Source organism: Manacus vitellinus, unplaced genomic scaffold, assembly GCF_001715985.3.
Source record: "Manacus vitellinus isolate BGI_N305 unplaced genomic scaffold, ASM171598v3 scaffold_30_pilon, whole genome shotgun sequence".
Lineage (NCBI taxonomy): Eukaryota > Metazoa > Chordata > Aves > Passeriformes > Pipridae > Manacus > Manacus vitellinus.
The window spans coordinates 2,124,953-2,140,270 of record NW_021940291.1 but is presented as its reverse complement, the minus strand read 5'-3'; the positions used below and the strand labels follow the sequence as shown (position 1 = coordinate 2,140,270).

The 15,318-nt window shown below is 41.5% G+C and overlaps 1 protein-coding gene across 4 annotated transcripts in view; it reads left to right on the top strand.

The window, feature by feature from the left end:
• Positions 1-15,318, top strand: part of OSBPL5 (oxysterol binding protein like 5) — a 176,504-nt gene that overhangs the window by 131,011 nt on the left and 30,175 nt on the right. For all 4 annotated transcript variants that reach the window (XM_018076112.1, XM_018076109.1, XM_018076111.2 and 1 more), the window contains 3 exons: positions 8-109; positions 1,767-1,970; positions 7,807-7,891. In XM_018076112.1, coding sequence (XP_017931601.1) covers positions 8-109; positions 1,767-1,970; positions 7,807-7,891 — 391 coding nt within the window. The remainder of the gene's footprint in view (positions 1-7; positions 110-1,766; positions 1,971-7,806; positions 7,892-15,318) is intronic.

Genomic DNA, 15,318 nt, shown 5'->3' with positions numbered 1-15,318 from the left:
CAACCAGGTACAGAAAAAAAATTACAGACAGGAGAAGAAAAGAGCTACCAAACAACTCTTCAGTGCTCTGAAGGATCCCAGTGTAGTGATCACAGCAGACTGGCTGAAGGTATTTAATACAAACCATTGCTTCTCAAGCTGTAGGGAAAAAGAAGTGAGAAGTAGTCAATGTGTCTGACACTTATGCACAAGCACTTTTTTGAGTGAAGGAAGACTGAATAATTTTGAGTTGAAGTTGCTGTAAAGCTGTACTTAAATAACTGCTATAAAAGTGGAACTATGTGGAATATTTACCTTCCGTCTTAACCTAACTCAATCCATCTGTTCCATGTCCTTAAGCAGCAATAAGGTCTCAAAAAGTGCAGAGTGCAAATAGAAGTGATGATGTTTCTTTCTTTGTTCCTCTCTGAAAGTGTCTGTTGGCCTCTTCCCATAGATGTGGTTCTGTACTGAAGAGGGAGTAGACAGGAAACAGCCTGGGCAGATACAGCTTGTCCTATTGACAGTTGGAGTTTATGTTGTCATGGCACAGAATTAAATGTATTGGACCTGATGACAACTGTAATTTCTTCTTGTGCACAGGCTGAAGTAGTGACAGCTTCTCATTGAAGTCCTGAAACTTTGTATGTGGCAAAGTAGATTTGGATTGACATTGAGCGATGTTACCTCTGAGCACTGCTTTTCTCCTCCTTTGGGGCCATTTAGTCTTCTCAAATAGTGGTGAATTGGTTGCCCCTTTTCTATTGGCAGAACTTAATTTCCAAAGGTGACAAGGTGGTCTTAGGTCATAGGTTGGACTCGATGATCTCAGAGGTCTTTTCCAACCTAGCTGATTCTGTGATTCTGTGAAACAATACAATTGCATTTGACCGATGTGAGAAACCTTCAACATTGTTCTACAATCAGTATTAGAGGCTGGAAAAGTGACATGCTTATAGTTTATTTGAGAAATTAGATTGGCAAAAGAGTGTTTCCATAGTGTTTACTGTTAATGATGGATAAATATTGAGATTTTTTTAAAATAAAAAACACCTATTGCATGTTTGCTGTGGCTGGAATTTTCTGGTGAGCAACATATAGTGCTGGGCCACAAAAACAGAACGCTGACATAAGACTTGAGTTTTGGCATATGTACATTGAAAGCAAGAAGACCTTAGGCAAGATCTAACCTTACTGAGAAGCTTCTTCATTCTTAAAGATGTTATCTTTAATATACTCTATCAGATTTAATGTCTTTTATACAAGAGAGAGCTGCACTGAGCTTGACAGAGAAGTAAACCAGCTGGAGACGGTACTTTTAAAAATTGGGTATTTGACAAAACCCATTAATAGCTGTGTTCTGCAGAACACTATTAAAATGACTTATAAGTCAAGTTAGACTAGCTATAACATTTTTATATGCAATGTTCTAATTGGCATGTCCTCTGTGATTATTAACAGATCACTCTTATATGGGCCAGCAGTGCTGATTGCCTGAAAAATTAATCAAGCTGCTAACACTAAGGTAGTAATAAAAGTATGAAGAACACTAAGCCAGTAACAAAAATATGAAAGCTAGATTCTGATATTCAGGTTTGCAAGGTCTGTGGTTTTGCTATGAGATCCCTAGGACTGCTCAGATAACACAGTGTATTTTCCTTAGGACGTGTGGTGTGGCCTTGGAATAAACATACTGGAAGTACTGTATAAATACTGAATAAATGCTGGTTTTCTTTGAAGGAGCAACCTAAGTGTAACTTTTTGTCCTCTCCCTGCTTTTTATCCAGATTCGTGGGACTCTGAAGAGCTGGACCAAACTGTGGTGTGTCCTGAAACCAGGAGTGCTGCTGATTTATAAGACGCCAAAGATCGGACAGTGGGTTGGGACAATCTTGCTCCATTCTTGTGAGCTGATCGAGAGACCTTCCAAAAAGGATGGCTTCTGCTTTAAACTTTTTCATCCTTTGGATCAATCAATCTGGGCTGTAAAGGTAACAATCCTGATGAGTTGAACAACCTCTGCTTGGTCACCAAAGTTTCTGAGCACTAATGTTATCTAGATTTGCAGTTATTCGGTTGCTGTTAGCAACTGACTGCTTAAAAAGATTAAAGACACCGAAGCTTGATCATTATATGACATCTGAGGAACATAGTCCTTGTGACTAGTTCAGAGATTTGTCATTCTTGGTGTATGGATGCATGCATAGACTGAGGAAATGGGAAATGTACCAGTTCAGGAAAAAAATATCAATCCCTAGAAGTTTTATCAAACCATGGCCTACATCTTTAAAAGGAATTGAGGAATAGACCCAATTAACTAAATTCCCCAAAACTCAGACACACAAAGCACCAAGTGCTTTGCACAACACTAGAAGAGGGCTGGCAAAGTGACAACATCAGGTTGATAATTTGACTTTTTTTTTTCTAATGCTTCTGAGGTTTGGATTTGTTTGCAATGAACTTGAAACTCAGTGGTCTGCACAAGCCTTGACTGTTCCACAAAAGAGTGACTTTGGATATGTTGCCTTCATTGTCTCATCTTTGAAATGGAAATAGCGAGGTTTTCTCCCCTTCACTTTTAGTTATTCTTCAGGCTGAGACAATCTCTTCCTGTACATTCAGTAGCTCCTGCAGTGACCTCTGGATCTCCCTGTAATGCAAATGATGAATAGTTTTTCACACATCTTAAAATAATTCCCTGCAAATTTTGAAGAGCTGCATTTCTTTTTCTTCTTCCCTTTAAGAATAGACAAAAAAAGAAAAAAAATTATCTAATGCCTGTAAGGAAAGAGGAAGATCCCAGTACCTCCTGAGAGGTGCTGAGAGCCACATCTATTAAATACCCTGAAGACAAAACTTAAATGTTCTTGAACTCTTGTTTCCCCCTTAAAAACAGTGACTTGGCAGAGTTATTGCAGACATAATTTCTCTGGGAGATATCATGAGTGTAAATAAAGCATTACAAGCTTGTGCCTTGCTGCAAGGTGGTGAGCAGAGTAAATGTGCTTGGAAAGACCCATGGAAGAGCAATGAAGACACTTGTCACTGGCATCAGAAGTTCTAACAAAACAGGGAAGCCCTGTGAGAGCAGATCAAGCAGATGCCCTTCTGCTCATCAGTGCAGTTAATTGAACAGTTTTAAACACAGCTGTACAATCACTATAAAAAGTCTTTTGATTTTTAATAAGGTAGAAGGAGAGAATTAAAATTAACCTCAACAACCAGGGATAAGAGCTGCTGATTTCTGTCAGCAGTTCAGCTCTGATTTGTGCCTAGATGCATTGTTTTTGCTCAAAGTCCCAAGGGTTTCTTTGCTACCTTGCTTCTTATTCAGTTTTGAGAGTTTTTTAATTCAGAGCCTTCACCCAAGAATGTTGTTGATAATTTACTGTCTGTCAATAAAAGCATTCCTTGTGATTTGACAGGTCAAGTGAATTCTTCTGAGAAGCACAGTCAGGAGAGATAGGGAAAAATAGAATCAAAAGTGCAGTCAGGTACTGAAAAGTAGTGTTGCTGACAGATCTGAAGTGTTGTGCTAGAATGCCCTGCCCTTGATATAAAGCATCCAAAAGAAAGAAGTTTTTATCAACATTTATATGTATTTGAGTGTGTGTATGTATATCTAATTTTTGTGTCTCTTGAGAAAATACATGATAGAAATAGGAATTAGTATATTAAATGTGAAGGGAGTGTATCTCTGAAAGTGTTTGTGTACTAGAGGAAATCCAAAGAGGTTTAAATTTTAAAGTCAAACTAATATTCTAAGGCTCTTGAGACATATTTAGAGAGCTATATTAGAGCTGCATACTAGGAAATACCCTGAAACCTGAGTTCAGCCTGGATTGTTGTCTGTGATAGATGCTTTCAGCCATGAGGTAAACACCAAAATATACATCAAGAAGAAATCCACCAGTGAACTTCTTGATGTCAAAGAAGCTGTCTGCACTCTGACAACGGTTTAAGGCTGAAAGCGCCAAAAATAGTTTCACTTTATGTCATTTCACAGCCTCCTTTTAAAGCAACTGGAGGAGAATTGTCTGATCTAAATTGGTTGTGTATAACTATGCAAAGAAGGTCTATTTTTTGTGAAATATAGATTAGCCTAAGCTTAAGCAAAAAGCCCAAGTTACTGTCCATCACAACAGAAACATATGTATAGATAAATAATAGATAATAGATAATAGAAAAACATGGATCAACAACTTTCACTTTCGCCCAAAATGGCTTGTGAAATTTTCGGGGATTGTCCAGACTAGAGTTGATGGTCCAACTTTGACTTCCATCAGGGGACTTGCAGCTAACTTGTGTTTATTATTGAACACCTTTGTACATGTTGGCCTGGCTGCCCAGCGTATGTTTGGATCTAACTACAGGGTTCAGCCCTGGAACAGATGACTGGTTCAGACACTGCTATAGGAATTTATGGTAGTGCTAGCTAAGTAAATTTGATGTGCAGGCATTTAACTTTGGTTAGAGTGGGGTGAGATTTTGGGCCGCCTTTCAAGGTGAAATGTAAGGCCATTGCTTATAGTTGAAAGCTAAATACATGTACCAGGGTACTGTTTTCCTGTGAAGTTCTCTGGGGTCTAGAGCTCTTAGCAGTGTATTGCTCAGGGAACAGGTTCTTTATTCTACACCACCTCCCTGGCTTTTTGAGAGTTTTATCCTGAAACTCCTTTGCAGTGCAAATGAATTAGACCTTTTATCTATTTGCTCTGCCCAGGCCTTTGTAAATCCAAGGCCAAAACTACCAAGGTCTCAAAATCAGCCAGCAGTGCAAGCAGCAGTAAGAAAAGGTTGCCCCACATGTTCCAAATGCTGCTGCAGAGGCACTTTGTTTGTTGTGTGAGGGCAGCGTGATCCCATGCTGCTCCTGGGAAGAGACATGACTGCAGGAGACTGGGGAATGCCACCCTATGTGGGTGTCTGTCCTCTTGCTTCGCAGAGGGAGTGTAGGGCTATCAGCTTGCAGAGTTTGCCTGGCTGTCCCAAAAAAATGTCCTGGAATAGGTCTTGTTTCCCTTTGAGCTTGCTCAGAAGCTGGCTGAACAACATGGTGTGGAAAGGCTTTCATTATCTGCAGCTTGTTCTGACATTTATTTAGAGCACTAAGTAGGTAGGGGTCAGACCCACTGCATCTGGGAATATATATAGTTTTCATTTTGTTGATTTTAAAGAAATACAAGTCATTCCTTTAAAGAAAAAGTCCTAGTAATGGGCTAGTGCCTCTGCTTTTGCAGTTGTTTATTCCATTCTAGAATACAGTTTCGTGTTCATCCTTACAGTTATCCACAATACTGTTAATGAGATTTTTCCCCCTTTTTTAAGCTTTGATTTATAGCTCTCCAAGATGTCATACTATCTAAAACTGTCAGTCCACTCAATTTTTCAAAGCCTAGTCACCCCCCTATTTGATAATGACTTTTGACTCACAAATCAAATGTAAAGACAGTAATGAGATGAAGGTTATCCTTTATTAGCTGTACTGCCTGGGGGCTGCAGCTTAGCTCTGGGTCCTGATGCAGCAGGGATAACACTTTTACTGAGAGGTGGTCATTGTCTTGGAGGTCTTGGGCTCTAAACAGACATGATACTCATAGGCTGGGAGACAGAAAGCATCATTATCTCTGCTGTGCAGATACAGAACATCATTTACTCGGTCCAGATGTTGACTTTATTTTTATGGCCTCCTCTCTTTTCTTTGCTTTCTGTGGGAAATGGCCACCTTCATATATGAACATGCCTCACTATTGCATGTTTCCTTGACAGAGTGACCTCGCTGGTTCTTGAGTTTACCCAGATGCGTAAATGTCTCTTAAAATCTTGTGTTATCCCCTCCTTCCCATGTGCTATCCCTTCTTTCCCATCTACCCCTTTTTTTTGATATCGTTTCTCTGTATATGTACTGTTTGGTTGTGGGTTTTTTCCTCAAATAGAGCAAATATCAACCTCTGCACTGAAAACACAATTAATGGTGTTATCAACAGTTCTCAAACACCCTGCTCAGCTGCAAGCCACTGAAAGGAAAAATGCCATGGGGAATGATGCCTGATTGCATTAATGTCACTAGTAATGTCTTAAGCTGCTCTGCTCTGGTTTACTAATCAAATCTCAACCTTGCCAGTCCTGCCTATTAAGCCTTTAAACAGTCTTAATTTTGTGAACCTCTTGTGGGAGAGGGGAGGGGAAAAATAATGTGAATAACGAGGATCCCAGTTTCTCCTGGCAGCAGAGGAACCCCGTAGATGGGAAGGCAAGAAGCTTGACTGGAGACTGCTGTCTTCTCAGCACTTCATCTTTGTGGCGTACACTCACATACAATTTTATGTTTTTCTGATGCTTGCATTCTTCGTTCTTTCCAAATTTTGGTTTTCTGAGTATAACTTGAAAACAAAAATCCAGTTAAAAGCACCATTTAACTATGAGGCACTTGTGTACAGAAGCAGTTTTCACTTGTGGTCACAGTTCTGTGCTTATAAACTAATACCAGGGAGAAATCCTTCTTTCAAGGGACAAGATTGGATACTATAAAGGCCTGTGTTAGGGAGAAGAGTCATATTCAAACTGCAGAAATCTGCCTACAGATTTTCAGCACCGTGTGGTATTTCCTAGAAACTCAAGGAGATCTGTATTGGAGCATCCTGGAGAAAACTGCTTGTTCCCCCCTGCCGTTGTCACAGTGGGCATGCGAGTATTGGTGATGCTTTCTGCTCTGCTTTTAGTTCTGACATCATGTCTGCATATTTGAAGAAGGACCTGCTTTTGTGTTTTTTGTTACAAAGTGAGGAAGAGAAGGAACTGGAGGAGGCTGGGTAACTTTGGATATGCAATGGAAGAGGAGGGTTCCCTGTTTATTGCAGACAGGTTATGACACAAAGTCCATACCATGTAGAGGATGAAGCTGTGCTCACTGGGTACCAGAATTGCTTTTTCTTAGCAGCTTCTGTAGTTCAAAAGCAGAGAAAACAGAGAGGAGATCAAGGTGGGAGCCTGTGGCTCCATTGGAAGTGCCTAATCCAAGGTGGACTCTGCCTCCCTGGGCATCATTTCTGGAGGGTCATGCTGAAAGGATGATGGCAGGAGGTTTACAAGACACTGTTTTCTTTTGCCACAGCTTCTAAACTAAAAGCAACATAAACATGCAAAGCCTGAGGTGGCCATCACCCCAGGCACTATAGAATAAGGGTTCTCAAAGGCTCAGGATTTAGAGGTGAAGGACTGCAACCCTGCAGCATATGCCTGTGCTGGGAGACGTCTGGTCCTCAGTCTGTGGTTTTGCCTGTCTCCACCTTTCCCACAGACAGGTTTTCAGGATGGAGTTTTCCCTTTGTTTCCTTCCAGAAAAGCTGCTGTTGCCTCTCTGCTCAAGGCACTCACAGCACAAGGTGTGGCTCTGCTGCTTTTGTGGTGGTGCATGAAAGGTGTTTCATTGTAAGTCCATGTGCACCTCGTGGAGCTTGTAAGATGTGCACATGGGCCTTTCAGGTTTTGCACAAAGAATAGAAAATATTGGCTAATAGAAAATATTTGACTGGTTTTGTCCGAAATGACAGCAACAAGATCCTTCCATTTCTGAAGATCTGAATGAACATAGTAGGTTTGGGGCTAAACATAGGTTAGACCAAGCCCCATTTACGTAGGAGCTCGTCACTGCCTTGGAGCTGCAGCAGCAGTGTCATGATTACCAGTGAGTCTTTCTAAATTACTCCATCTTCTCCTTCTTTCCTATCACAATCATGCACACTCTGTCTGGGAAGGGTAGAAAGACATTGAAGAGTCCATTGCAGCTTCTGTGCCTTACATCTTTGTGTCTGTGTGCATTTCCAGGGGCCAAAGGGAGAAAATGTTGGTTCAATCACTCAGCCTCTTCCCAGCAGCTACTTGATTTTCAGAGCAGCCTCCGAATCAGATGGTAAGTTTTGGGTTTCATTTGCTTTCTCCAGATTGCATACTTTCTGCTAGTTAAAAAAATATGTTGATGCAAAAAAATTGGTATGTAAAGGAAAAAAGGGCGACTCACCCAGCCTGAGATGCTGCTGCTTATCAGTGGTTGGAGTAGATGAAGCAGACTACAGGCACATTTCATTTCCCTCCCCAAACAACCACCTTTCTGTCCATGTGTATGGAAGAAGGACCTAGGCTTCTAAGAGAGGAAAAACACTAAGTCAATATAAAGTAAAGGATGAAGGGAGTTGATCCCAAAATTTAGATGAGAGGGGGGTTTAACTGTTTCCTCAGTTCGGCAGAGACTTCAATGTGTTATCTGCCTACATCTTACACTAGGTAGGGATCTGTTGGAGGAAAATGGCATAGAAATGTTGAAGAACTGTTGATAGATATCTTTCAGCCACCAGAATTTTCCTGTAAACTTGTTGTGCCAGGGTTTGCAGTGTAACAGGCCCAGATACTGGTAAACCAGCCCACATCTAAAATACCATTCTGGGAATTCACAAAATTATGGAAGGTAAATTTAGGTCAATATATAACAGACATGCCAGCTTGCTATGTGAAAATCTCTACAAATGACTTTAGTGGACCTAAAATATCAGTGATTTATAAGTAGATAAGAAGATTAAAAACATGTTCTCATTCCATTTGACCTTCAGACTACTCTAATTTTTTTTTCTAGCAAATTAACCCAGGCTGTTCATTTTATGGATATTTTTCACCTATCCCACCAAGGGGGCTCATGTATCCCATGTACTCCTTACATGGAGTAGAATAGCTTTAGATTTGTTCTAATGTCACCTGTAAAGGGTCTCAAGCTAGCAATATCTCCCAAGAGATCATCAGAGGTAAGACTTTTCTAGCTGTGATCTCTCTCTCTGGGTCATACATGTGTTGAAAAAGCACAAAATGGACCATATCTGGCACATGAGAATTTTCAGTATCAAAATGACTGTGGGAAGTTTTCTGTCTCTGGTATCATAAGAGCTTAAAATAGTGAGTTACCAGAACACATTTTGAAAGCCAAGATATTGGCCAAGATTCTTGGGAAGCATGCAGAGGCCGGGCAAATGAAAGCAGAGTTACTTTAGAGTTTAGCATGATTTTCCTTTACTTTGTCTCTTCTCAATGTTAGATGAAGAGCTAATGTGGTCAAGGGAAGTAGGAGGAACTGAGATACCTCTCAGACAAATATCTTAAATGTGTACGTAGAAAGTAACTAGGGCCTTTGTTTCAGGATGAAATAATATATGCTCTTGAACAGCAATGCCCTAGAGCCACCTGCACAGGTGTGGAGCACCCACATTATGCCTTAGAGATTCTGAGGTGACTTCTGCAGTCAATGTGAAGTGAGGCTTTGGGATCTGACCATTTAGCAGTTGACTTAAAAAAAAAAAATACTGTATTGCACTAGAAATATTAGCATGAAAAATGGTGCAATTTTCATCTGAGTGAGTGTTTGACTTCACAGCTGAGGCCAGTGAACAATAAGAAGTGGCCGTACCTTTTGCAGGAAGGGAAGGACATGAATCTGCAGACAAGAGGGAAGAATATCTCCTTCCCAAACACGAGAACTGCCCTGGTGCTGTGACTGTGCTGTGCTCCTTTTGTTTGTTAGTTAGCCTTTGTGGGGGCAGTTTGGGGGTGTCCACTCCATTGGGCAGGGTAGACGAGCTGACAAATGGGCAAACACATGGGTGTCACACTTGGAGATGAGTGACTTGGAGATGGTATTAAGGTCAGTAGGTCATGTAAAACGTGCAGACAAAGATACGAGGTGCAGCAACTGTTACATTTAAAGAATTCTATATAAACTGCAGCAAATTAAGGCTTGTACTTTGCAGTTAATACAGTTTGTAAGCCCAGGAGACAGCACTGTAATGGTTGTAGACTGCTACACAGCTTCACCTTTGTAAAGAGGCTGCTCCAGAAGGGTGTACCTGAATTTGTTTCATTTCTTTAATGCACTGGACAAACCTGGAAGATGCACTCATGGTCAAGAGAGATGGAAGACTGAGGTAGAATGAGCTAAGCCAGCTGACACAAGCGGGGCAGATGGAATCTCTTCCCTTGTGTCATGTTAGTGTATATTTGTAATATGTTCGCATTTCCTCTGTAGATGCAATGTTGTGTGAATCTACAGCAACTCTGAGGAGGTGTCCTGACTATGTTCTTCTTAACACAGTCTCCTGTGTCAGTGGTGGAAAACGAACCACAAGGCATTTGGCAAATATAACTAACTTGTGGAGGCCTTTGACTTGCTGGGGAATATTGAGTTACAGCATATGTTAGATGTACAGTTCTGCTATCCAGGCAGCTATTTCATGATCAGCACTACATGGCCTACTTTTTCTCTCAGCATTTCAGAATCCCTTTTTTCCCCTCTGCCATACCATCTGTGACAGGCTGCTGGTAGGATTTAAGATCCTGACTTCTGGACAGCCTGCAGAACCACCGCCCAGCTACAGTAGATTTCACATTCACAGACCACAGCAGCAGTTTTGTGCTGCTTTGTGATGTGTTTTAAAGACATCTGGAAGGTCATATCAGCCTGCAAGACTCAAACTGTACAAACACGGTCGGTCTTTCTTACCAGTTTCAAAAAAGAAAACTGCTTTTTCCAAACTGGTGACTGTGTATGCATTTCAGATTTATGCTGATGAGTGACTTAGAATTAGTAGTTCAAATCTGCCCCAGACTTCCTACCCAGACCGTTCTAGGGCTGTCCCTGAGGTCTCCTAAGCAATGCCCCAGACTTCCTATGCGTTTTGAGTCACCTGCTTAAATTTCACAGTGCAGATCTCCACTTTGCAGCAGGCACTGCCACCAAAGGGGTTACTGGGGGACTTCAAAGTGGCAGATGACCAAGGGTTAAAAGCTTAACAGTGGAACTGTAAACCACACTTACGTTTTGTTCCTTATGTCTGTCCACTCTTTCAGGCATGCTTTGAGTAGTCTCCATTGCCTGATGTGGATGGAGCTGTGTGGAATTCCTCGTGGTCTGGCTCACAGTGTTGTTGTTCTTTGCTAGGCATCTGGCCCTTCCTCCAGAACTGATGCTCTGATCTAGAGAGGAAATTAGATTATTGAAATAAGGGTCACACATTGAAGCAATGAACCAGAAGCAAGATTGCAATTGAAACCAAGTTCACGATGAAATATGTCTCTGGATCCTGGCAGCTCTGGAGAAAATAGAAGTTACCTTTTTAGCTGTATGTCTGCCTTTCATATTCCTTAGACCTTTCACAGCAGTTTAAAATACAACCATTTGCAACCAGACTTCATTATCTCAGTGCATACATTGCAACTACAGCTAACTGAGAGCTCACATCCTTGTATCTTGACAGCCAAAGTGCAAGAAATCATGCACACAGGCACCCAAATGGTACAACAAAATAAGCAGTCAGCTGAACACGATGACCTTAATGTTCACTGACTGAACCAAATCAACCTCTTCCTCACAATTCCTGATTTGTGTGCACTTGAGCAAGAATTCATCATTTCCAGGTGACAGTCTACTTCAGGTTGATTTTTAAAATCATCTATCTTGTAAGTGTGAGGCATGAGGCCAAAACTGGATGACTTTAATAATTCAAGAAGAATAATATTCCCTTAGTGATACCTCTCTGGAGGAACGTATGGTTACTCAGTGTGAGTCTTTTGAAGTCTTAATTGGCAAGAGATTCATCACAGGTGTTCTGTAGCTACAGGAATGCAATGGAAAAGAAGTATAGTCCCAGACAGATTTCAGTGTGCAACAATGTGATTCCATCTCGAGCAGGTTTTTGTTACTGGTGAGTGCTGAGAGAACATTGGCTGCATCCTCTGTGACCAGCTGTTGCAAAATGTGGCAGGTAGACTTGGCACATCAGATTATGAGTTGTTCTAGGTGAGTGATGGTGACTGCAAAGAATTTCAAAATGAAATAGCTTAGTATTTTCAATGCTGTCTTTTTTTTTGTCCTGTGGAATATTATAATTTTATATCTATTCAAAGACTAGGACAGACTCAAGTCATTCCCTTAACTGAACTCAGGTTAGCAGCATAAGCACCTTCTGTTGTTTTGATTGACTGGGGGGGCATTCCAAGAAGGAGAAGAAATGGGTTTTGTCACTTGGTTTTAGCAGTTCCTTTTGTCTGTGAGAAAAATGAGTTGTTGCAAAGATGTGCCTGCTCCTGTTCAGCCTGTCAGCCTCCAGGTTTCTGAATGATGCCAGCAGTGCCCTGCCAACCCGGGCAATGTCCTGCAGGACTTGTAGTGTTTCCCATTTGCACAGCTGTACTGCAGGAATCATCTCAAAGGACAACAAGGTGCTTTTCCAGCCTGCTGAGCCAAAAGGCCTGCAGAAAGCATATGGAAGGTTTCAAAACATATGTGGGATACATGTTCAGCTTTGTTTTTGCAAAGTTAAAGCAACATGCATCCTTTATTAGCATTTGTTTTCCGAAACCTTTCAAGAGGGAAGGAACTTTGGAACCCCACTGCGTTTAACTGATTTTTCAAAGAGTTTCCTTTTTCAAATTGTTACTGATGACTGTTGCCATTTTACTATAAACACATATAACAGAGAAAAGGGGTTACAGGCGTGCTCAGGGGAGACTCTGGAATTTGGCAGGGGTGTGTGTTGGGGGGGATGTTTCAGTTGAGCGCAGATGAGTGGTATGCACATGTGTTCATCTGGCATCCTGTTCTCCTGGGACTTCTGTCACATGCCAAATGCTGTGATCATCATTTACTAGAGTGGGAATGGATATTGAATGGCTGTTGAAACCAATGGTGCAAGGAGAGAGGCTTCTACAAAACAGAGCAGGAATGGGAGCTAGCACTAGCACTCTGCTAAGACATCCACTTTTGGTGCTCCAGGAACAGCCTTGTCAAAGAGTCTCATTCTCTCCTCTTTGTTCCTTTTGAGCCAAAGGGGGACTGGGCAACCTACCCATATGACCTGTTCAGGTGCTGAGAGATGGGTGATATGAAATGTCCTCCTTGTGCTGCCTGTCAAGCAGAGTTGTCTAGCTGGACTTGACAGTGAGGTGTCATTTCTCCCCATTATTACCCTCACTGAGAATTCTCTTAGCTTGGAGGGAAGATTTCTATTGCCGAGCTGTGTAAATCCTCTATGCGCCTTGTGAGATACATGGGAGTATTATGTGTAGATGGACTACTTTACTCTCTCCCTCTTTCATCCTTCCCCCTCTGCAGCCCAGGTAAGAGCCACAGCTTACTCTAGGTCTGCCCCTCATAAGTCAGTAACAAAAATACTCTAAATACAATGAAGAAAGGGTCGAGCTCAGAAATAACATTTCAAAGGGAACACTCTGTTCACAGCTCCCAAGCAGAAGGAGGTAATGCAGGTGTTTTGGGGACAACATGATCTCTGCAGAAATTGCCCAGAAGTAATCACTGGGGTGAAGATATTAACATAGCAGATAATCTTCAGTGCACATACAGGACAACCAGGGGATCAGGCCCAGCCAGAGCATCATTTGTGAAAGGAAGGTCCTGCTTGACCAACCTGATCTCCTGCCGTGACAAGGTGACCTGCCTAGTGGATGAGCACTGGAACAGGCTGTCCAGGGAAGTGGCTGGGCCACTATCCCTGGAGGTATTTGAAAGATGTATAGATGTGGCATTTAGGGACATGGGTTAATAGTGGCTTGACAGTGCTGCATTATCGGTTGGACTTCATGTCTTAGAGGTGTTTTCCAATGTAAGCAATTTTGTGATTCTATATAATTTGATTTAAGAAGAGCTTAAAAGCCTACGTGGAGATTCTGTCATAGGCTGACAATAAGCTTTTGGGGTTTCCTTCAGAATTTCAACATATGCTCATTTTAAACCACTTTTTGTGAAAAAATATAGCTGATAATCAATTGCAATGTCTTACATTGAGGCTTTGAACACCTCAAATCTTCTGAAAGAATACTATTGTAAATTTTTTTTACTTCCCTTATATGCATTGTATTGGGCTGCTGTTCCTGTTTGAAGGAACCACATTTTGGATTCTTTTCTGATCTAATTACCTTGTATACAAAAAATCCTACTTGAATCAACCACTCAGAATTAGAATATGTGAGAATTAAGGCAGTCATGTAGCCTTCATGCAGCCTGCCATGACTGTAGATGACAGCCTTTAATTATGTGACCACATACTTTTCTCCCCTTCTGCAGTTCCTGAGGGAGTGAGTAGACCTGTGAGGTAAGCAATTAAGTAATCCAAATGCTAACATTTTTGTGTCATCTTCGCAATAAAGAAGAATATAACTCAACAACAAGGTCACTCAAATGTAAAAACACTTCATAAAGGCTTTTAGAAAGGAAATGGGTTTATCTTGTGTGCAATCTCTGTAACTGAGTATAATTTTATAGTGTTGAACTGCAATTAACACACTTGCAGAAAATGTAACCTTTTCATTTGCAGAGGTAAGCCCTTATTTTACCTTTGGGTTAGTGACATATATTTGTTTGGATTCACAGCACCACCTGATGGCTGAAGACCCATTTCTTAGCTTGGGGATGGTGTACATCCCTTCAGTTCATTTTCTGTTAGGAATGAAAATAAGGGTGTAGACTGATGCCATTTCTGTTTTCTGCAGAGTACAAGTAATGCTGACTGTTGATGAACAGTGAGTTCCTCTAAAGTTTTGTGTATCTGCCTTGGAGTATTAAAATGAATGTTTAATTTTTAATTTTTTTTTTTTTAAGTTAGGCTCTTTGAATAAGGCTTCAACAAAGATCCAAATTACTCATAACCCCTTCCAGGGAGTTATCTAAGGAGATGAAAACCCTAGATATATTGTGTAGAAATTTCCTCTGGTGATACGGTGAACCTCAAAATTTTGACCAAGCCTGTAAGCTCATGTCAGTACCGGTGAATACCTGTGGCAGTGGGGGTAAAAGAGATTCCCATGAGGCTGTGGCCAGTGTGGCCTCCTCTGCCTACAGCCCTGGGGAGGGTTGGGCTGCAGGGGCACAGCGAGGGAGATGTCAGAGGGAGGCTTTGGGTCACCCTTGCCACAACCATGCTAAGATAATGTGTGTACATGGGTGCTGCAGGGCACTGAGGAGACCCGACTGCCCCAAAGGGCTCATGCTGCTACAAACCAACCTACCTGTCAAAGCACCTGATTTTACAAGCCCACTGAATATAAAAATATCTTGACATATGCAGCATTTCCAAATGTCAAATAATGCAGTCCTCACTCTGTGGAGCTGGAAAAGAAAAGCAAAGGTAAAGGCAGAGGTAAGTCAAGGCAGGGAGCCTGAGTAGGAGGGTGCTCTCTTGTGTGGAATAGCCTGAAACAGGAATAGCCTCCATCTTGGTGGGTTTGGGGGAGAGGGGATATGTAGGAGGAAGTGGATTTGTGCTCAGTGCAGCCATTAGCTCTAAT